This window comes from Athene noctua, chromosome 3, assembly GCF_965140245.1.
Source record: "Athene noctua chromosome 3, bAthNoc1.hap1.1, whole genome shotgun sequence".
NCBI classification, from domain to species: Eukaryota; Metazoa; Chordata; class Aves; order Strigiformes; family Strigidae; genus Athene; species Athene noctua.
Window position 1 is genome coordinate 2,420,790 of NC_134039.1, and position 22,649 is coordinate 2,443,438.

At 42.1% G+C, this 22,649-nt stretch overlaps 1 protein-coding gene across 3 annotated transcripts; it reads left to right on the forward strand.

Moving 5' to 3' along the window:
* The first annotated feature begins 6,370 nt into the window (after positions 1-6,370).
* FAM118A (family with sequence similarity 118 member A) lies at positions 6,371-21,963 on the forward strand. 3 transcript variants are annotated; one of them, XM_074901777.1, is made up of 9 exons: positions 7,625-7,667; positions 9,983-10,038; positions 11,242-11,494; positions 12,681-12,902; positions 13,506-13,634; positions 14,369-14,654; positions 18,005-18,037; positions 19,453-19,598; positions 19,683-21,963. In XM_074901777.1, exons 2-8 carry the CDS (start codon positions 9,992-9,994, stop codon positions 19,551-19,553), a joined length of 1,071 nt encoding a protein of 356 aa, XP_074757878.1. In that variant the 5' UTR covers positions 7,625-7,667; positions 9,983-9,991; the 3' UTR covers positions 19,554-19,598; positions 19,683-21,963. The 3 variants fall into 3 exon arrangements, with proteins under 3 accessions (XP_074757877.1, XP_074757878.1, XP_074757875.1); XM_074901776.1 differs by lacking the exon at positions 7,625-7,667 and adding an exon at positions 6,371-6,519 and having other exon boundaries at positions 19,453-21,963; XM_074901774.1 differs by having other exon boundaries at positions 19,453-21,963.
* The last annotated feature ends 686 nt before the right edge of the window (positions 21,964-22,649 follow it).

A 22,649-nucleotide genomic window follows, 5' to 3' on the forward strand; every position in this document is an offset into this window, starting at 1 on the left:
ATGCCCACCATTGCAACTTTAATAATACAGCTAAAATACAGAACTAGACTTGTAAACCCAAGGGATTCTTTCTAAACCTGCTCACTCTTTCCCTGTATAAAATCATGGAACAGTTTAAGCCAGTGGACAGGAGGTATTAAATTAAAACTATAGGAGGAAGATAAAAGAACTGCACTATTCAAATAGGGATTTGACTAGGTTACAAGTACTTACATCATTTAAGTTTCTGTGTCATTAAAAAAACAGCACAGTTTTGTTGTTGTTGCCTTCCTTGAATTTTATTTTAGTATGGCCAAAAGATCTCGCTGACTTAACCTATGGGCACCAAATTCTAGGTATACTCTCTGTTGTTGTGGATTCCCTTGCCCAAATACCAGTTTCTGTAGCTTGTGCTATGTAACAGGAACACAGCCCACAACAGGATAGCTGCAGACTGAATTTGATCTTTCTGTGACTGTTAACAGCCTTGCACTACTACAACATACTCCGATGCCTTTCCAGGAAATACTTCCGAGATGCCCATCTTTGCAAATATTCTTTATAAATGTCAACCAGGCAGATCTCTGTGGTGCATGTTGCTGTCCAATCTAGTGATAGTACAGATTTTATTATTTCTACAGATCTCTTGTGGCAGAAAAATTCAAAAGACTGGCTTTTTGCTTTGCTGAGAAGTTGAAGAGTGAAAAATACAAGGCAGTGGCTTTTTGTACTAGAACTCTTGAAAAGCTTTAATGACAGTGGTGGTTCACTTTCAAGACACCAAATCAAATCTTAGCCTTTTACATAGGAGTAATAGAATGTCACTGCACAAGATTTCTTCTGGCTCTGGCATCGCATGGTGTGCAGTGCAATATTTGCTCTAGCTAGCAGGTGAGGAGATAACGAGTGAAAATGCACCATGAGCCTGAAGGAGATTGAAATCTTGGGAAATTCCTGTTACCCAAACCTTTTAACTATTTTATCTTTCCACACAAAACAGGGCTAACACCTAGGTGAAACCACCTGGGGATATTGGGATTTTTCAGTTTTGTCAGGAAATTTTTCAACCTGGGACACACTGCATAGGTAAATTGGTTTGGATTTTTTTTTTTTTTTTTTTTTGCTCATCTCTACTGCTACGAGTCACTGTAAGGGATGTAGCAGGACAAGGCAGCCTTTTATTAGAAAGCTGACTTTTTAAAGTTTCCCACAAACTACCTACCATTTGCTATAATCAAGATTGCACTAGTAGAATAAACCTAATTCTACTTTTATTGTTTCTTTTTAAGAAGGAGAAATTCTGGAGAGAGCCATATTGTGCTGAGTTAGTGCTGGAGTTGACAACTTGCATGAGAAACCCAGTAAAACTGGAGGTCACGGAGCCTTTTATACCTCATCTAGTTAAAGTGATTCGGAGCCAATTAACAGAACAACAGACTGAAAGTTTTGTAGAGCAATTTCTTATTGTAGTATATTCTAGTAAAATATTAAATTTCAGAAGTAACCTTATAGCTGTTTTTCTTCTGTAGAATGAAGGACCTTCATATTGTAACTTTTGAAGCATTGATGTTTAAGTAGTTCAAGTAGTGTTCAAGTAGTTAAAGCTGAGGCCTGAAGACATTGCTCTGGTAATCCTGCCTGAATGTCTTCTTTCTATGATACACTACCTGTGGGTTTCTGCGTGAAGGCTCGGATGCTCAAATAAAAAAAAATCTAAGGTAAATGTCCAAATATCCCTGGGCTGGGATCTGTAATCTTGAGTGGAATGAGAGCATACGCTATAGCAAAACACTCTGTTACAACATGCCCTAAATGAGACTTGTAAGTGAGATCTCCTGCCAAAAATCAGTACGATATAGAATACAGTTCTCATCTGTTGGTGATGTTAATCCAAGCAAGTGTAATGTCAACGGGGTATAATGCTTCATTTCTCTTCAGGCATACTACAGGGTGTAAGGCATGGCAGCTGGCTGGATACAGAGAACTTTGCTTCTTGAGTAAGATTTCACTTGGCTCACATCCCTGGACTTGGTGCTAGATTTGCAGCTTGCCTTGCAGAATTCCCTTCACAGGAATTACAAATACAGATAACCTCAGCTGTACCCCACCTGAGGAGTGAGGCACAACTATTTAAGCTACAGGAGAGATCATATTCCCAACCACCTCAAAGCTAAAGTTTGTTGACTAGGAAATAACATAAGATCTGGGCAGTCAACAGCATCACTATGCAAACAAATCCGCAGTGCCCCTCAGTCCTCTGGGTCAGACAGACAGTGCCTGGCCACCCCGCAGGGTCACGGGGATCCTCTCCTCAGGGCTCCTTTTTGCTGCAGTTCAAGAGAAATCCAAGCTCTTAACCTGTGCTTCTCCACTGCACTTCTCTGCTTGCGTACTGGACCCATGTTATAGGCTCTCTGCTTGCTGATTCTGTTTTTAGGTTTGTTAAATATATTCCTAGGTCCACAAAATATATAAATAAATATATTCCTGGACCACAAAAGCCCAGCCAAGCAGAAAAAACCTCCTTATTACTTAGTACCGCATCTGCTATGTTCTAACAGAGCAGAGTAACACTTCTACTTTTGTCCCTATTATATTTTATTTCTGCAAATATTTTGGCAAACGTTTCAACAGCTGATGCTTGATCAACCAAGAGTGACCTCTATGTCAGTTCACCAGCAGGTTCTTAAAATAATATTCTCAAGGTTCATTTCTCTGATCTAGTCATGTTTTTTAACAGCAGCAAAATTTGAGTATTTGCAACTTTCTGTTTGGCTTTCTGCCCCTTCTTTGCAGTAATCTGCTTGATTTAAATCCATTCCTTACAGTCTCTATAATTTTTATGTCCTTTTACCTTTTTTCTCTCTTTCTTTTTTTTTTTTTTTTGTATTGTCTTCCCTTTGGTTTTGTTTTTGCTCCTTTTTTTCCATTTCAGTTCTGCGTCTCCTTCGAAATGGCTTTTCTCCCTTTCACATCGCTTCACGGATTGTTGCTGTTCAGAACAGATAAGGACCTTGTGACAGAGCTCCTTCGGTTGTTTTTTTGGCAGAAAGGTGCAAAAGACAACCTATTTAATCAAAGGACATCCCAGTCAGTTACACTCCTTAGATTTTCAAAGCAAACTCATATATTCAGACTTCGTCATAAACAGCTCAAACTAAATTCAAGGTCAGAAAGACTGCAGCTGACAGAGCTCACTTCTCCCATTATTTATCCTTTTTAATATGTATTTTTTCCACATGGCTATAATGAAATGGTTACACTCTCACTGCTGCTAATGTTACTGGACCCTAGAAAATGGATTTTCATTATGGGAATTAATTTATTATTAATTATAAAGCCAATAGCTGTTAATAATTGTTAATTGTTACTTTAGTATTGGGGGAAAAAAAAGCCGTGGTAAAAAGATTGAACAGGTTGTGTTTGATCCTAAAAGGCAGTGTGCTATGAAGTGATAATCTGGCATTTTGTCCTATATTCAGTGTAGAGTCAAATCTGTTAAAGCCTTTTACTATTCAGAAGAGATCTCCAAAAAAATGTCCCCAAAGCTGTAGCTGAAAGCACAGGACAGCAGCAGCAGCAGCAGCCTGTTCACTCTGAAGAATACTGACTGCGATTCAGACAGTGTGAGAGTCTTGCAGAACTTGCACGTAGTTATGCTCTGTAAAAGCTGACTGTAGGGAGACCTTGTGGGTATCTGGCACTGAAGATGTGCTTGTCACTTGGCAGCTTTGAAAATAAGCTCTAGTCTACAACTGCAGTTACACACACAATTATTTTACAGATTGTGTCACTGCAGAGCTTGTACGCACACAGCGCTGGAAGTAAAAATTAAAAGATTGTGTTTGAAAATTAATCTCTGTATTCCATCTTAGGTAAACTCTAAGTGAACTGACACTGGGGTTTGAAAACATACTTTGAATTTCTGATAGTATCTTTCTTCAAAGCAATTTATAAACTATTCTGTTTATAAAGATGACAAACTGTTGAGATCCAGTCAGCTCCGAGGTAGAAAAAAGTAATCACCTATCAGGGAGTAACTGGTGGTTCCACTGTGCATGTAGAAGGAATTTTACCTCAATCAGCAGGGGCAAACCAGCTTCCTGCTATGAAAAAAAAAAAAAAAGACACGAGTTAGTTGGTGTCTTAAAGATACTTTTCAGCAAGCTCAGTAAACTTTCATGGTGAATTTTACTTGTTTTCTTCCAAACCAGCAGGTGCTGGCATAACGTATACTGAGATTTACTTTATCATAACTTTTCAAACAGCAAGATGGCAAAAGTAAATCAACAGTGGATCTTAGTGCATAAAACCACAGCTGAGTAATCACGTTGCCTCTTCCAGCCAAAACCAACAGCCCCACTTCTTATCCTGATTACATCACGTCCAGTAATATTTCCAAAGTCTGTAAGAAAGCCCAAAATAAGCAACTGGATTTGGGTAATTTTTTAGTGCACTTGGATAAACACGTGCATTTACTACGAGAGAGGACTCTTGGGTTGAATCACGGGGTAAGCTTCTGTAGGTATTTTATTTGAAGTATGTGTTTTACCTCAGAGTTTCTTGATTGTAGCAACACTACTTTCCTTTCTTCATTGCTTCTTGAAAGATATTTCTTCCTATTTCAAATCCTGCAGGTTTCAACACACTTCAGAATCTTCTTCTGTGACTTTTGCTACTGAACTTTATGCCAGTTTTTCTTGTTTGCTCGTCTCCGTCATATACATTTCAAACTACAAGGAAATATAATGGAAAATAATACACTGCTACCCCTTGTTGTACGTTTAGAAAAGTATGCTAAACCTCCTTTCGATTGTATTTTATATGGTTACTTTTGTCCTGTATTTGATTGGAAAGTATTGATATCCTTTGTTCTTAGTGATCTTCCTAGCCCCTTGCAAGAGAATCCAGAGCTTATGCAATTCGTTATTGTTGTGATGCCATTGGGGTTTTTAATTAATAGTTAGTATAGTCTAAGGATATAAAAGGAGCAAGATTTACAGGAAAAGGTAATAACATTTATCGGATTGATTCAGACTGAAAAATGGAAAAGCTTTCAAGGGCCTTTCTTCAGAAATATCTCCTCTCATATTACTTCTTAAATTAATATGAAACAAAGGCGGCGGCTAGGTACTGTAAACCTCCAGGATGGGTCTAACCTTGAGTCTCAAGCTCAGGACAGTATTTAGCAAGCCTTTGTGACTCCTGTCTACAGCTGACAAAATATTCAGCAAATTCTTTAGCAATACATTCCAAGGTTATCACAGTGCAGTGTCAAATGGCATTCCGAGCTGGATGTCACCGAGTTACTGGGGTTTAGGGAGAAGAGTATCATCTGGTTCCTTTAAAACACAGGATCTTTGACCTTCAGGTTTACTGAACCCTAAATGTCAGCTTGTTAAAACACTTTTATGACTGAGTGGCAGTGGTGATGGGTGGAAGGCAGAGTCAGCAGCATTGCAGAGCTTCTCCAACTCAGCCAAACATCAGTTTTCAGGTGAGACTGAACTCACCCTTCCTGCTCTCTCTGACCCTATCCTCCATCTTCCTTATCGCTACAAATATCATCAAACATTTATTAAGCCTTTCCAGGGACAGTGCAATATAGTAATATAAAAAAATGACAGAGTGAGAAGTGATGTCTAGGGAATATTACACAGTTCACAAGGACACAGTGTTCTTATGCAGATTGAAAGTTAGTGAAGTCAGCACGGTCAACACATCTATTCTTGCCAAAAGTAACACGGGATATGGAGTTAAAACAGTGGGTTTCTGTTTCATCTACAAAACTGGCCATCCTTACCAAAATTCTTCCTAAAACTCGAGCAGAATATCAACACAACGCTGACACTTAACAAACAAAAGAGAACGGTTAAATCTGTAATTTAGGCACACAAAACCTGTGAAGCCAAAACAATAGAAGTGACTGACTACAGAAGCAAAGAAAATCTTTTAAGACCTGCGTTTGGGAAACTTTCACCAACAGGTACTTTGAGTTGTCAAAAGTGTTTAAAACGGTACCACGAGTAGTTTTGAAAACTCCAGTTAAGAAATTAAAATCGGAGAGTGACGCTCTTTCCACAGGGTTTTCCCACGGGAACTTGGAGGCACAGTTCTGCAGTAGCATCCTTAGGCTCAGTTTTACAGATCTGAGCGTCTGGTTTACACACTCAGCTGCCTCCTTCCGTGGTGTTGCAGGGAAAGCTGGGCACTGCTGCTAGAAAATATGGGGGAACTGGGCTAGATATTAATTAAATGCCTTAATACACCGCAGCGAAGCACCAGCGGGTGGCTGGGCTTTGGCTTTAAGAGATTAAAAACTGATTTTTTAATTTTATTTTTTTAAAAAAAAAAAACAGAAGCAAAGCAGTTTGGAGAGGAGGAGAGCTTTGGCTATTGGCTTCCAAACACGAGTAGCTGAGGAGGCGGCCTTGGAGCGGCTGCAGATCCCCTGGCACCTGCTGGCACACACCGCGCCTTCCCGCGGCTCTCCGCCCCGCCCCGCTCCGCGCAAGCCGCGCCGCCGGCAGACCACGGCAGGTAACTCCACCATCTCCGGGTTTGTTTTGCTCTCTCCTCACCCTCTTTCCACCGTCAGGACTTCCATCGGCTCAAAGTTTCATCGCACTAACCCCATTAATCACTTCCCTTTCTGCTGTAGCTGAGAAGTCTTTTTTATTTTTTTTTCTTTATTTTCTTTTCTTTCCTTTTTAAAATTTTCTTTCTTTTTTCTTTTTTCTTTTCTTTCTCCTTTCTTTTCTTTCTCCTTTCTTTTCTTTCTCCTTTCTTTTCTTTCTCCTTTCTTTCTCTTTTCTTTTCTTTCTCTTTTCTTTTCTTTCTCTTTTCTTTCTCTTTTCTTTTCTTTCTCTTTTCTTTTCTTTCTCTTTTCTTTTCTTTCTCTTCTCTTTTCTTTCTCTTCTCTTTTCTTTCTCTTCTCTTTTCTTTCTCTTCTCTTTTCTTTCTCTTCTCTTTTCTTTCTCTTCTCTTTTCTTTCTCTTCTCTTTTCTTTCTCTTCTCTTTTCTTTCTCTTCTCTTTTCTTTCTCTTCTCTTTTCTTTCTCTTCTCTTTTCTTTCTCTTCTCTTTTCTTTCTCTTCTCTTTTCTTTCTCTTCTCTTTTCTTTCTTTTTTCCCACACGGACTCGCAGGCAGCTAATTTATATTTTTGCCTGTAAAGATTTTCGAGTATTTATTTTTGAAGGGTGTGCGGACGTCACTTAGGTTTTCATCACACTAACCCCGTTAATCGCTGAGGTTACCACTTCCCTTTCTGCTGTAGCTGATAAGCGATTTTTATATTTCACACGGACTCGCAGACGACTACTTTGTATTTTCGCCTGTAAAGAATTTGGAGTATTTTTTAGGGGTGCGCGGACATCACCCCTCCCCATTTCGGGAGCCGAGCCCGGCAGAGGAGCGCGCCTGGTGCGGGGGGGGCGGTGTGTGTGTGCCCTGTCCTCCTCCTCTGCCCAGCTTGGGGTGAAACACTTCGCGTGTTTAATTTAAATTTAATTTAAAGATTTAAATACGGGGAGCCCCCCGCCTCCCCTCACCCCCAACCCAACCCGCGGGCTTCCCGCCGGCGCCGGGCCGGAACCATTTTGGGGCGGAACTTTTCTGCCGGGGCGGTGGTTTCGCCGCCGGCGGGGTTCGGCGGAGGGAGCGGGGCAGAGCGAGGCCGCGCCCATGAGGTAACGGCGCGGGAGCGGGTCCTGGGCGGGGGGGACGCACGACGGTCCCGGTGTCCCCAGTGTCCCCGCCGCCTCAGAGCCGTGAGGGCGGGCGGGCGCAGGGCTGAGCGCGGGGACAGGCCGGGCCCCGCTTCCCCTTCCCGCCGTGTGAGGGGGGAAAGTGCCGGCGGGATGTGCCGGCCGGCGGGGCTGCTCGGTTACCGGAGGGGGAGAGGGGCGTTAATTCCACTCTCCTGCCCAGCGTGATGCTCCCGGGTTGTTGTGTTTTGTTTGTTTTTGTTTTTGTTTTTGTTTTTTTTTTTTTTTCAGAGAGACTCGGGGTGTTACGCGGGCTGGGTGCGGGAAAGAGCCTTTCCTCTGCCCGGCGCTTCCTTTGCCCTGAATATTTAAGGTTGTTTTTGCGATTAAACTGGAAAAAATATTTGGTTCAATCGAACCGTTGACTTGAAACTTTCAGGCAGTGAGTAAGAGTTCTTCCCTCACGGATAGATCCTTAAATAAAACTCGCTTTCTTGAACGAGAGGGAAATAGAAAATGAGAATTTGTTCTGATGAACCCTCCTTGTGTTTGGAGTAAATCCAGCGCTTCCAGGCTGCTTTAGAGAGGGGTGCGATTTCCAGGCTGCCCCGAGGCAAGGTGGTTGGAAAGCAACGCCTGTGCTTAGTCCAACGTGTCTTCTTAAAAGTCAACCGGTGTTGAATGCTGGTGCCCAGGTCCTGTTTCTCTAGGTACGCTCGTTGAAGAAGCCTTTATTACATCTAGGAAGAGAATATTCAAGATTAATCACAGTTACTCAGTACTCGAAGGCATGGAGAAATCTGAATTTTATCATTTGCAGCCAATTAGCTATTCCGGGTCGATGATAATTGCTGCCACTTATTTGCACAGTTTCTCCATCCAGGAAGCAACTTGAAGGGATTAAAAGGAAACAATGAGGTTTCAAAACGTTGGTACTGAGAGCGTCTTGTGGTGAGATGTTTATTTGATGAATTTTGGTAAATTATTAAAGTCATCAGTAAAGCTTTCTTGGGGATTCTTTCCCCAACGCTTCACTGTGTGGGGCTATAAAATAATACAGTCTTCTCCGGAATAAATAAATTGTGCTTCCTTCGTGTGTTGTTTTTGCATTGTGAATTTACAGCTTTTCCGTATATAAAAGAATCTTGTTCTCTAGATTTTGAAGAGTTTTGCTCTAGGTAGGTTATTGTTCTGAACTTTGCATGTGCAAATGTTCTTCAAATGGTGGTGCAGCATCTTTGTAGGATGTTGTCAGAGATTGAAGGGAGCGTGGAGAAAATAAATATCACAGGAAAAGATCTTTCCACTTCAAAAGACATCCTGGGTACATTTGCAGAAGAAATCTGTGTGTTTTCCTCAGAAATGCTGATGCCCTTTATCATAGGGTGGAGTGTTTTGATTTTGTTCTTTTCTTGGTTGTTCTGTTTTGGTTTTGTTAGGGGTTTTTTTGTTTGTTTGGTTGGTTGTTTTTTTTTGTTATATGATCTCCATATTTAGACCTCTTGCTTCCAAATCAGCTTCCAGTGTGTGAACCCGGGAGCTAGCAAGTAGCTTTATGAGCCATAGGATCTGGCAGAATGCTTATTTGAGGGATTAGGGTCTGCAGTCTCCACAACCACAAACTAAGAAGTGTTTCAAAGGCAAACAGAAAACTCATCCTTATAAAAACCCCAGAATTAACATAAGGAAAGCTGGGGATTTCTGAGTGCTGGTATTGTAACCAAATTCTCTTCCCAAGATTCAGTCCTCCTTACGCTGCAGACAGAAGACAGTATAGATGATACAGAAATAAGTTTGTGTTTCAAATACGTGCTGAGGAGGAAGTATTTCATGTTACCTGGTCTGTCAGAGTAGCCCGGTGGCCGGCACAGGGCCTCTCATGATCACGTGTTGCAGAAGTTCAGTTTCCACAAACATGTTTGAATCAACGGATTATTATGAAAAAAAGAAATTCAAGTAATCCATTCATTTGCTTGAATTAACATTTTAGTGGGTATGATAGATTTTATTGTGAATTTAGACACAATTATTTTTCAGCTGCATGAATAGCTTTATCTCTGTTAACTTCAAAACACCAGTTGACTGATTTTAAATAGAGCTGTGGTTGGTTTACACACTCCCACTTGTCAGCTTTGTTTCTGTCGGTGCGTTGCTTAACTGGGATGTGACATACAGAGTCTTGATTTTAAAATACTTGATAAGAATAAATAGAAACTGCTAACTAATACATCCGGGTTTATTTTGGCCTTTTTTAAGGTAGAAGCCTTAAGAGTGACTCGACTTTCTGTTTTGCTTAGGGCTCAGAGATGGACTCATCAGAACGATCAACAATTAGAAGTGAGCAGAAATCCAGGTAATTTAGCTTGCAAAGGTTATACAAAGCTCTCTCTTAATGAAAATCTGAAAACACAAGTGGAAATATATTACTGAAAATTGAATAGAGGAGCAACATCATGCTTAAATTTGAAATGATCCTAGAAAGTTTTTCTGCTGAGTGCTTCATACTCAGTTAAGCTGTTCATGAGGAATATATATAATATACATATATATAAGGAAATTATATAACATATATTAAATATACTTGCTGAGAGGAAACAGTTTGTGCTGAATGTAGCAGGAAGGCTACATGGGGATTATCAGCAACGTATTCTTTGTAGGCATTAGCTACCAACCTTATCTACATGCTTATTAATTGCTTTGTCTGAGGCCATTTCAAATTAAACATTATGCTTTTAGCTAGATAGTTTCAGATGATTGTGAAATAAGAGCTGTTAAACCTCCATATTACCAGGAATTAAAAAAATCTGTAAAGGGAGTTTTGAAAGTCAGGAGAGTTCTAAGGTTCTGTATTACTGAAATCCTCGTTTGGATACAGTGATTTCACTGTATGATTTAAGTGCATTTTTACCTCTTTGCAAAGTAATCATGAAAGCCAGACCTTCTCGGCTGTTTCTTACTTTGAAAGTAATCTGTGGTTAGTAACATCTGATTTGTGGGCTAGAGGATCCCTTGATCAGAAGAAGCATAACTGTTTTCTTGTGTTCATGCCTCCTAAAGTGAGAATAAAACATAGTGTTTTTTCCCAGAAAAACAAGGAGACGTTTCTTTGAACTACTGTGACTTGTCCCTTTAAAATAGTTCTATTTACTTTCTATCAGACGTGCATTAAGTAAATCATTGGACACTCCTTTGACTACTTTTCCCAGAATTTCGTTTGAAGTGATGTTTGGCTAGCCCAGTGAACTGATAATTGTCAATTTGGATCTCAGACATTAGTGATTGGAAGTTGGTGCCGTCTTTTTGGCTTAAATTAATTATGCACAGTTGTCTGAAGTGCCAGGAAGACTTAAAGTACGTTGGGGGTTTGGGGAAGGCTGTGAACTGCTGCCAATACCATTCTTCTGGGTAGAAGTGGAGAGCAGTTCCTTTTGGTTGGTTTGTTCTTTGCACAAGCTTAAATAGTTCCTCTGGGCTTCTGGAGTCAGTCGTGAGATCTTCAGACAAGTCAGAAAATGCGCTGTAAAAAACCCAAAGGTCTTTGTTTTCTGTTTTAAAGAAAATTCTTAAAAAGTCTAATAAGAAAGCAGCCTCGGGACCTTCTTCTTGTAATTGGAACTGGGGTGAGTGCTGCAGTGGCCCCAGGAATCCCCGCGCTGTGCTCCTGGAGAAGCTGCATCGAGGCTGTGATCGAAGCAGCTGAACAGCTGGAGGTGCTTCACCCAGGAGATGTTGCTGAATTTCGTAAAAAAGTGATCAAAGATAGAGACCTGCTTGTGGTCGCACACGATCTCATCAGGAAAATGTCACCAGTGAGTCTGTTTGTAACTTACATTGCTTTCTAAAATTATTACAAACTTTTAGTTTGTTATTCACAAAAATTCTTTTCAGCTTTCTATGACTTGAAGATTTTCCTGGTAAAATTTGAAATTTTGCTGGTAATCAGTACACTGTACGTTTTGGAGAGGCTAAAAACTCCTTGCTTTTTAGTGTAAGAAAGCTTTCATCATAATTAATGCAAGCAAGACTCCTGACTAGTAAATATTCACCATAACGTTTCTTGGGGGTGGAAGAGGAATTTTTTTGCTCTGCTGTCTAAAGAAACCCTGAAAATACAGCGAGACCTTGACCCTACTGACAGCCTTAGATCACACAGACCTAATCGCTGCTGCCACTTTGCTGAAGACAGTCCACCCATGCCCAGTTTCTCAGCCGTTTGTTTTAGATTCCAGAGATTTTCAGACTGTGTTAATAGAACAGTCTTGGAGCTGAAATAATCAGGGTGACATACGTACTGTGAAGTTGTAGGATGTGTCGAGCGTTTTGCAACGTGTGGTGAGCTTCTCTACAAAGTGTAGAGGAGGAGGATGGGTGTATGCTTAGGCTTTTGCAGCAGATTTAATGAGTAATACATTTTTCTCAACCAGGAAACAAAAAAAAAACAACCAACAGCCCCCCAAATCCCCCTTTAATAGCATGTCCCAGACTCAGGGATGATGATTTTAGCACACTAACTGATTTCAGAGCAGTGAGAGTGTACTGACAAAGGGGGGTTTCCAGGTGGTTAGGCCAGGAACTATACTGGGTGTAGAAACAGCCGTTTGTTCCGTGTGTAATACAGTTTATTGAGTAGGAATTTGTGTGTTTCACAGAATTGTTACGTGTTCCTGTCAGGCTCAGCAGATGCTCTGGGCTTTTAGGAAAGCGTAGCTTTGTGTTCGTTTAGAAGAGATGAGTGAGGATTTAACTGTAGAAAAATGGTTTTGTTTTATTGTACCTGAGAAAACCAGAGTGTTATTTTGAGCTGCATTAAGCGGAGGCAAGAGCACCTGAATAATTTGAGATTGTTTTTGAGGCTTTGTGCTTAGTGCACTGTTTAGGCCTTCTTTGAAAGAGACCCTTTGGCATGAAGTAGAGAAATGATGTGGGTTTTCTGTTGGAGGCGATTCTCACAGTGCACGTGGTCCTTATAAAATGTTTTTCTTTTTCTTTCTTCAGCGTACTGGGGATACGAAGCCCAACTTTTTCCAGGATTGCTTAATGGAGGTGTTTGATAATTTAGAACAACACATTCAGAATCCCGTCGTTCTGCACTCAATTCTGAGACTCATGGAGAGAGGCACGATGGTTCTGACTACAAACTATGATAATTTACTTGAAATATTTGGTCAGCAACAGGGTAAACCTATGGAATCTTTAGACTTGAAAGATAAGGATAAGGTATGATGAGAGCAGTAACCTTTTTAGACTTAATATAAGAGAAGGCAGCTTGTAATCTTCATTGAAAGATGTTTTCCTGTTTAAAGAATGTCAGGGCTAAAACTCCTGCATTGGTAAAGCACGTCTATAAGCTAATAGTTATTTTAGGTGTTTTTATTCTGAATAATCTGGTAACAGTTACCAAAGAGAATCTCAGTGACACGTTTATTAACCAGTTTCCCCCCTCACTCCATGGAAAAAACCCACAAACCTACTTAATTTACGTGAAGTGATGCTTTCAGTCACAATCATGATTTCACCTAGCTGGTAGTTAATGTGCTGTTTGTATCTTTTCTGTCAGCGTTGCTGGAACTTGCTTCTTGGTTGAATGCTTGTTTAGACCAAAATACTTTCAATATCAGTAATTGCCTCTTCATTATAATTTAAAGCAAGCTGTGCAATTAGTGATTAAAATTATCTCTTGCTGCAGAAAAGTGCAAAAGAAGTTACTTCTGCTTTAAGTGGTTTTGTGAGTTAGGCCAGCTGTATATTTTTGCAGAATCTCGGTTATTGTAGGATATTAGAGTGTAACAAAAGAATGTAACTTGCATGATGTGTTTTTAGGTTCTTCAGTGGGCAAGAGGTCATATAAAATACGGAGTTCTTCACATTCACGGCTTATATACGGATCCCTGCGGCATGGTGCTGGATCCCTCGGGATACAAAGATGTTACTCAAGATCCTGAAGTCATGGTTTGTGTGATTTTTTAAAAATTTTTACTCTGTTTGGCCAAACTGTTCTATTGTAATCCTTGCACAGACGTTACCTAAGGCTAAAGTTTTGTCAGACCACATAGATTAAATAATTAGGGCGCAGAAAAATGGCAGCGTTGCTCCGGAAGCCAGCTATGTTGCTAAGCAACACGCTCTTGTGTACTGCTGCTTTGTAAATCACAGTCAAAACCCTCAGCTGTATGTTGTTATTCTAGAGTTATTTGTATTTATTTCCTGGAAGAACATTGGCCCCAAAATACCAGACACCAGAACAAGGATTCCTCACCGACTGATTGCTTGGATTCATTTTTTTTAGGGGCTTGAGCTGTTACCAGCTCTCAATCCTGGATTTAATATCATCTTTTAGGTATTTTAAGAAGTAAAACATTTGGTCAAGAATATTAATTTTCCTTATTTACAGATTGACTTAATGAGAGCCTAATATTCTGTCATCGTAATTCTTTCAATTTAAAATTCCCTTGTTGGAAATATTTACATGTGTACTTAATTTTGTAGGGTAACTTTGATTTCAAATATGATTTTTCTTTGTAGAAACAGTCAGTTTGTCCTGATCCTAAAACATGCTGAATTCAGTTCAATAGTGATGTCTGCTCTGCTGCTTCTTTTAAGTCTGACATATTTTATAAGTTCTCACCTTGGCCTTTTGACTACTCAAGTAAATGTAGCCCTTGTGTGTTTCTATTTCTTAACAGGGAGTTCTTCAAAATTTGTATCGAACCAAGTCTTTCTTGTTTTTGGGCTGTGGAGAGACTCTGCGGGATCAGATATTCCAAGCTCTTTTTCTTTACACTGTAAAGAATAAAGTGGATTTAGAACATTATATGTTGGTGCTTAAAGAGAATGAAGATCACTTTTTTAAGCTCCAGGCAGATATGCTGCTGCACGGAATCAAAGTAGTGTCCTACGGGGACTGTTTTAAACAATTCCCGGAGTACGTGCAAGATCTGACTGCTCAAATCTGCAAGCAGAAAAGTCCAGGTAATGTGTCCTCTTTAATAACAACGTTTTGAGTAGGTCCCTGGCAGGCTGCCGCGGCAGAACCACCAGCAGTGGGTGTGAAGTGCGGACCCCGGGCCTTGCTTACGAGTGGCACGTGGAGCTGGAACACGTGGCAAAATTGTAGCCAGATTTCTTTGTGTACGGTCTGGGGATTCTTGGAAATCTGATCTTTAATTCTGAGGTTGTCTTTTTGTGAGCGGTTGGTTAAGGCGTTTTATTTTCTGTACGTTTTTTTTTTTTTTTGGTGTGAACTACTTCAGTATGTTGAGTATTGCGTTATATGAAATGTGACATGTCGGTAGGAGAGACTGAACGAATTGAAGGCGTGAGCTGGTGGGATGAGCTGGCTGAGCCGCCGTTACCTGATTAAACGTAGAGCGGGAAATGAAATCAGGACACCCAATAGTGTTTGGTTTAACACAGTTTGGGCAAACGGGCGAAAACCTGAGTGTGAGGATGTTTTGTGACAATAAAGTAGAAGAGGCTGTGGAATAATACTCCATTTGTGACAGCGAATAGCGTTCTGCACAGGGCATTTAATGCTAAAATGGGAAATAACTCCGTGCCTTTGCTGGAGGTAACAGTCCTGCATCGACAGGGAGCTGAATTTTACTAACGAGGCCCATTCACCTGCTTCCCCCCACTGCTCCCTTCCATCCCGTTGTCTCAACTTGTAAAATCCTTTAGCTGCAAGAATGATGAGCTTTTAATACAAACCCAGGGAAAACCAACAACTACATGTTGAAGGGAAGAGATTTCTCTAGTGTTTTCCAAAGAAGGACAGTTCTGCTGTGGCTTATCCAGAGAACTGAGGAAAATAACTGGAGTAACTGACCTTGGGAGGAGTACTGATTCACAGTTCTCCTGTTTGTCATGCCAGTGAAATGTTTTGTCTAGAGTTACTCCCAAGTGGTTCATAGCAGGAACCTTCTCCTTGTCCTCCTTAAAGAAAATTGGAGGTGGACGCCCAAATCTGTAATGGATTTTGTAACTGGGTGAATGTTACATTTAGGCTGGATTAGATTTTTCTTTCCATGAAGGCTTGAAAAAAACATTTAGTATCTTGCACAGCCTCTGGGTTTCAGGAAGTTTGTCTGCAGCGTAGACACTTAAAAGTGAGGTGGGGTGCAATTTCAGACACTGAACAAGCCTCAGCCTGCTCGTTTGTTCTTGACATGCTGCTCTTGGGGGACGTGGCAGATGGACTTAGTCTGAGCAGAGTCTAAAGCCCGTTGAGTCTGGTGTATCCTGTTTTCTGCAAAGCAGCCATTGATCCCAAAAATGAGTGTAAGGTACATTTACATAAGCTCTAAATGGAATTGACTGCAAAATGAGAGTATGATGCTCCCCTTTTCATTTAGTGGAATTACTGATTGCCATAATATTGCAAGAAGAGGGACCTTACCCTGACTTTGAAATCTTGATCTCGTTTACAAGTCAGGATCCTCAAATCACAGAATCCCAGAACCATCTGGGTTGGAAAAGCCCTTGAGGCTCCTCCAGCCCCACCATGACCCTCCCCCTGACCGTTCCCAACTCCCCCAGATCCCTCAGCGCTGGCTCAGCCCGACTCTTCAACCCCTCCAGGGATCCCGGGGACTCCCCCCTGCCCTGGGCAGCCCATTCCAACGCCCAACAGCCCCTTCTGCACAGAAATCCTTCCTCAGAGCCAGCCTGACCCTGCCCTGGGCAGCTTGAGGCCATTCCCTCGGGGCCTGGCGCTGGGGCCTTGGCTCCAGAGACTCATCCCCCCTCTCTGCCCCCTCCTGGCAGGGAGTTGCAGAGGGCCAGGAGGTCTCCCCTCAGCCTCCTCTGCTCCAGACTGAACCCCCCCAGTTCCCCCAGCCGCTCCCCAGCAGACACGTGCTCCAAAATCAAACTTTTCAACTGTGTGTAACTGCTCTTTACATTACCAAACTGCCAGGTTTCTTTTTTTTTCATGCTTATTTACAACCCCTTTTTTAAAAAAAATAGCAGGAGGATTTGTTAAAAGTGTTATATGAAAAGACATGAGAAAAGCAGGCCCTGATCATGACAGGGGACTTCAGCCACCCAGACATCTGCTGGAAAAGCAGCACAGCCAACTGCAGGCAGTCCAGGAAACTACAGGAATGGGTTGAGGACAACTTCCTAGTGCCGGTGCTGGAGAGCCTGACCAGAGGGGGGGCACTGCTGGGCCTGTCCCTCGCTGTCGGAGAGGACCAGGTTGGCGGGAGCCTGGGCTGCAGCACTCCTGCCCTGCTGGAGTTCTCTGTCTCCAGATGAAGTGGCTCAGCCACTACCTGTCGTATTTGAAAAGTCATGGCAGACTGGGGAAGCTCCCAGTGATTAGAAAAGGGGAAACATAACCCTCACTTTTAACAAGAGAAAAAGGAGGAGCTGGGGAACTAGAGGCCAGTCTGTCTCCCCTCTGTGCCCACCGGGATCATGGAGTGGATCCTCCTGGAAATTTTGCTGGGGCACATGGAAAACAGAGAGGGGATTGGTGACAGCCAACAGGACTTCGTGAAGGGCAAATTGTGTGGTGGCCTTCTTTAACGGGGTTACAGCGCTGGTGGGTAAGGGAGGAGCAACTGCTGGCATCCACCTGGACCTGTGCAAAGGTCTGACACTGCCCCACCTGACAGCCCCGGCTCTGAGCTGGGGACGGGGATTTGATGGACAGAGCACTCGGTGGATCAGGAATCGGCTGGATGGTCACACGCAAAGAATCACCGTCACCAGCTCCGTGTCCCAGTCAGAGCAGTGACGAGTGGTGTCCTCAGGGGCTGGGACCAGTTTAACATCTTTGTTGGGGACAGCGAGCTGTGTGTGGGGGCACAGGCCGGGGGAAGGATCCAGCCAGAGGGACCTGGGCAGGCGGGAGAGGGGGGACGGGCCGACCTCAGGGAGTGCAACAAGGCCAAGGGCAAGGTCCTGCCCATGGGCCGGGGCAACCCCAGCACAAAGCCAGGCTGGGCCAGGAGGGGACAGGGACAGGACGAGGGGGAACGGTTTAAACTGACAGAGGGCAGATTTAGATGAGACCTAAGGCAGAAATTCTCCCCTGTGAGGGGGGTGAGGCCCTGGCACAGGCTGCCCAGAGCAGCTGTGGCTGCCCCCTCCCTGGAAGGTTCAAGGCCGGGTTGGACGGGGCTTTGGGCAACCTGGGCTGGTGGAAGGTGGCCCTGCCCGGGGCAGGGGGTGGCACTGGATGATATTTAAGGTCTTTTCCACCCCAAACCATCCTGTGATTCTAAATACAACCTTGCCCTTTCGGGTTGTTGCATAAAACTATAAAAAACTTGGATGCTCACTTGAGCTGTTGCTGTCTCTTTACACTTCTCTAGATGCTGATCGAGTGGACAGCACAACACTGCTGGGTAAGTAATGTTGTTTTCACAGAAAGCTCCATAATCTATCAGAGAGATAAAAGTAAGTCTCTTACTAAGTAATTAAATGGTTATTGTGCAGTCCTCTGATTTAGCTTGGAAATTCTGTTTAACAGATTCTCTTTTTACCCTTATACTTTTCTTTCTGCCTGTTAACTGGTTTCCAGCTGTCAATAAAATGACAAATAATAGAATGGAAAAGCTCCATGAAGTGTATATAAAAAGTTATTAACGCTGATTAGAGTATTCTAAGGTGATACTAACATCCATGAGGATTTGGCTTAAATTTGCAAAAATATTTTTGGCTATTTTGAATATTTTCCTTAAGAAGACGTAGAAAAGTGAATCTCAAGCTTAAGCGTGTGGTGCCGAAGGTGAACTTTTGGTTAATTGTTGTTCATGTATCTGTCTGATACTTCTGTGTATAAGCAGAGCAATAATATATTCAAATTTCTGGTATAAAAGAGGAAAACTACCCTGTGAAACCACACTTCAACTTAAAAATATTACACTTCGAAGGTATTTGTGCTGTAAACAGTATGAAGATTGTATGAAAGGATCATTTCATTATTGCATGTCAGAGTCTGTGGCATGGCAGGAAATGAAACCCACCCACTTTTTCACAATCAAAAAGTACACAAGGTCCAAGATATTTGCGGGCAGCTGTGAAGTCAGAGATTACTTCTGTAATCCCAACTAGATTTTAAGTTTATCTGACTTTCAGATGAGTTCATCAATCTCTTTTTCAGTAAAGTACAATCAGGCCTCAGTGGAGGAAGAACCAGAAACCTGAGCACAATTTTTTCCAGTACAACTTAACGTAGAGCTCCTTTCCTGACTTACTGACACCCTCCTTACAAGTCATTTTAGCACCCTTGTATTTTGGAATACATAGCGAGTAAAAAGAAAAGAGATAATTATTCCTTAACACAAATTTGTATAAGCCTGAAAAAAAAAAACAAAACCAAAAAATTCATCTATCTGGAGTTTTAAGGGATGGATGTCCTGATTTGGAAGGAATTTCCCTTCCATTCATTTTTATTATCCAGCTGTGCTGTTTATACTTTCAACAGTAGCTCACACCAAGAATTTTTTTCCTCTGAACAAGGGATCCAAACTTTTTAAAAGAAGCTTCTCATCTCTGAACACCCCAGGCATTGTCACCCATAATCCAGAACTAAGCTTTTTGTACAGTTGGCTCCTTCCTACCACAGCTCGGTGTTGGGGAAGAGCACAACATCCCTGAACTGCCGCAGACTTGCAGTAGGGTTAGAGTTCAGAATCCAAATCCAAGAACCTTGGTCAACCGGTATTTTATCTTAATATTTGGTGCTTATAATAAAAAGTACACAAAGCACACATATGTAGCAATGTTGAATTTTTTTTTTTCCCTCCTCCCTCCACAGGAACTTCATGTGTGGACTGTGCCAAAAGGAAGTTAGGAGAAAATGGCACTGACTCTCCTAAGAGAATCAAGCAGTCAGACAATGGTATAGCCACGATTTAATGAAAAACCCACCCAAACAGAACCCAGCCCAGAAGCTTTTTAACAGTAGGTGTTTTACGTCTGCTGCATGGGAAGTTTTAGACTGAGTATTTCCATGGTTTTAAGTGGAATAAAACCTGTGCATTTTAGCCTTTTGTTTCCTAGAGCTGTAAATGTGTGCTGTACGGACAGCTTGGGAGTCCCACTCAGCACTTCCATGCTACTGCCCTGCCTGCACGGTCGTTTAGGACCAGGTGAAACTTTTCTCTGCCTGTGCTTCAAGCCAAGGTAATGTGTGAAATCTGTGAAAAACTACTTCTGGCATACCTGCGAGTTGCCCCTCACATGGTTTTCTCTTCTTTTCTCATCAGCTGAACTGCAGTTTGGCTGCAGGGCTCTGTCAGCACAAGGCTGCTCGCAAGCTCCAGATTCCCAAGCTGTTGGGAGCAAAAATTTTTGTTCCACATTTATAGAACCCGCATCGTGGTAACCTGCTTATTTTACACTTTTAGCATGAGTATTTGTTTTTGTTTGTCAGCCTGTTAAGGCATGAGCTCACACGGGGAGAAGAGGGTGCAACAGTAAGGTATCAGCACGGACATACCCTGGGGCTTACTGACCTACTTGCAGTGTATTTCTGTGGAAATAGTTTAAAAATGGTTGGTTAAATGATAAAGTACGCAGCTGGTTATCTTGGAAAGCAGATAATGGATAGTCTGGATGCAGCAGAATTAAAACCAGTTAGTGTCTAATCGTGTACCTGTAGACAATCTCTAGCATGTTTGACTTCAGTTAAAGACTCAAAGGATTAAGGTGCCAGTACTTCACCCACCACCGAGTTGTCTCAGCACTAAACCAACATCCTTACCCGTCCAGTTGCTAACACGGGTAGTCTGTCATTTTCTAGCCAGCTCACCCCCGCAGGAGAGTTCTTTGTTCTGAGGGTGGCAGCGATGGGGCCGTCAGCTGAGCTTTCTGTCTGAACTGGGGTGTGTCAGCTCTTTCCTCCCAGGTCACAAAAGCAATTTCTGCTTGTTCAGTAAATTTTTCATTTTGTACACACAGATATAAGGGAGGTGGCTGCTTCTTTCTAGACCAATAACTACTGAGAGGGGTTGAGTTTGTGTGGTGCAGAAGTCTTTGTCCCTGGTCTGAAGTAGGTAAAGATCTACAGATTTTGCCTAGAAAAGTAATCTTAAACAGCCCAAGCACACTGACTCTTGTCCCTTCTACCCCAGAAGAAAACCCAGTGGTCTCTAATTGAGAGTCTAGAAATCACACATGGGGGGCTTAGTATGTGAGATAATTGCTAAGGACTTCACGTATCAGTTCTCAAGGTTTCAGCTGCATTGTTTTAAAAGGTAAAAACCAAACCCAGCCCAAATCTAGCCCATACTCATCCTCTCCCTTTGAGAGGCTGTATTTATCCATACGTGGCTCTTGGAAATGAAGTCTTTTAGCAACACGTGTAGCATTAATCTGTGAGACTTTGATTTGCTTCTCCAGTCAGTGCGGAGGGGCTCTCTGGAGAAGCGATCAGCACACTCGTTTGGATGCCAACCTATTGGCTTAGACCACTTCAGTTCTTCAAGCTGCAACAAAATTAATCAGATGAGCTATTTTTATGGCCCTGATGACTGTAGCTATTGAAGCCCAACCCTAAAGTTGTACAACTCCTTATTTCATGCCTGAATTCAGACCCCCCCCTTTGGCAAGGATCAGCCCACCCCTCCCACTGGTGATTCTTCCATTTTGTAAACGCTGCAGAAGTGCACAACAGCCTCCCCCAGTGCCATTTAGGTGTAGCCTGGAAAGCAGGTAACTAAGGAAGGGGTTATTTTTATTCCTCACGTACACAATAAGAAGGTAGAAATGCCTAGTTTGGGTTTTGGTTCCCTCCCCTCCCCATCAAAGAATATATTTTAGTCATGGGATTGCCTGGCAGCTACCTCAGGGTTTAAAATACAGGCAAAAGGGACAGAACCAGAAACCTCTCTGTTCATTTATTTAAGTGAAAGAGTAACTCGTTTAAGGCCCTGTTTATTACCCAAGTACCATGAAAGAACTAACCCTACAAACGGGCATGTTAAATGTTTGCTGATTGTATGGTAGATTGATCTTTTTCTACTTATTTTTTTCAAAAAACAGTAGTAAGATACTTACTGAAAACAAACCTGTTGACTGTTTATTATCCTGTTTTGCTCAAGCTGTGTAATGAAGTTGATAAGACATCTCTGATGATACCATACACTCTTTTTAATAAAATATTTAAAGCCAAATGGGCCATTCTTGTCAGGTAGGTAAAATGTACAGCTTTTACCACTGAGACTGCTCAGTTCTTTACTGTGTTCTTCTATTTCAACCAACTGTTCCCAGCAAATAGTTAAAAAAAATTACAAACCAACCCAAAACTTCTGTATTTGCAACTGAGATTGATGTGGGTCAAAGATGTTTGCAAATCACTAGAGGCTGCTCTTCTAGTCATCCTTCACCCTGTTGTATTTCCACAGCTGAATTAAGGGACTGATGCTAACTCATGACTTGCACTCAGGGTAAATAATTTTATTTAACAAAGTGTGGCAGCAACATTAAGTATTTGATAAACATCTATCTCCAGTGTAAGCGGACACGTTTATGTTGTTGAAATGTTCCCCCAGGAACACATTCCGTTACCTCCTGCTCCCACCAGGCCTTCCTTGCACAGTAACCCCCGTCCAGACACCCCGTGTTGTGCACCACAAGCACAGCGTTAGCAACATGTTACAGAGGAGATGTGGTTAAGCAACACGGTGGACGAAGGGAGGGGAGGGTAACAATGGAAGAAGATATAATTACAACCAACCATAAACCAAATCAATCTCTTCACACCGGGGTGGAACACAAGCCAGAGGAAGTGATTTGAGCCCTCTCAAACTGGGTGCTGTAACCAACTTCTCTAACTTGGCTGCTTAGATGAAGCATGGCCAACACAAAGCTGAGGTACTGGCACAGCTACGTAACAACAATCTCAACTGGAAACCAATATCCTTCTTCCTAAGAACTTTTAAAGTTCAGCCTGTACAGCATCACACTCACACCTGCTTTATTATTTCTGCTTGTGGGGGGGGTAGAATACAC

Coding starts and splice junctions, on each gene's coding strand:
- FAM118A (XM_074901776.1), top strand. CDS start 9,992: ATGGACTCATCAGAACGATCAACAATTAGAAGTGAGCAGAAATCCAG. Junction 11,495..12,680: donor TCATCAGGAAAATGTCACCA/GTGAGTCTGTTT, acceptor TTCTTTCTTCAG/CGTACTGGGGATACGAAGCC. Junction 14,655..18,004: donor CTGCAAGCAGAAAAGTCCAG/GTAATGTGTCCT, acceptor ACACTTCTCTAG/ATGCTGATCGAGTGGACAGC.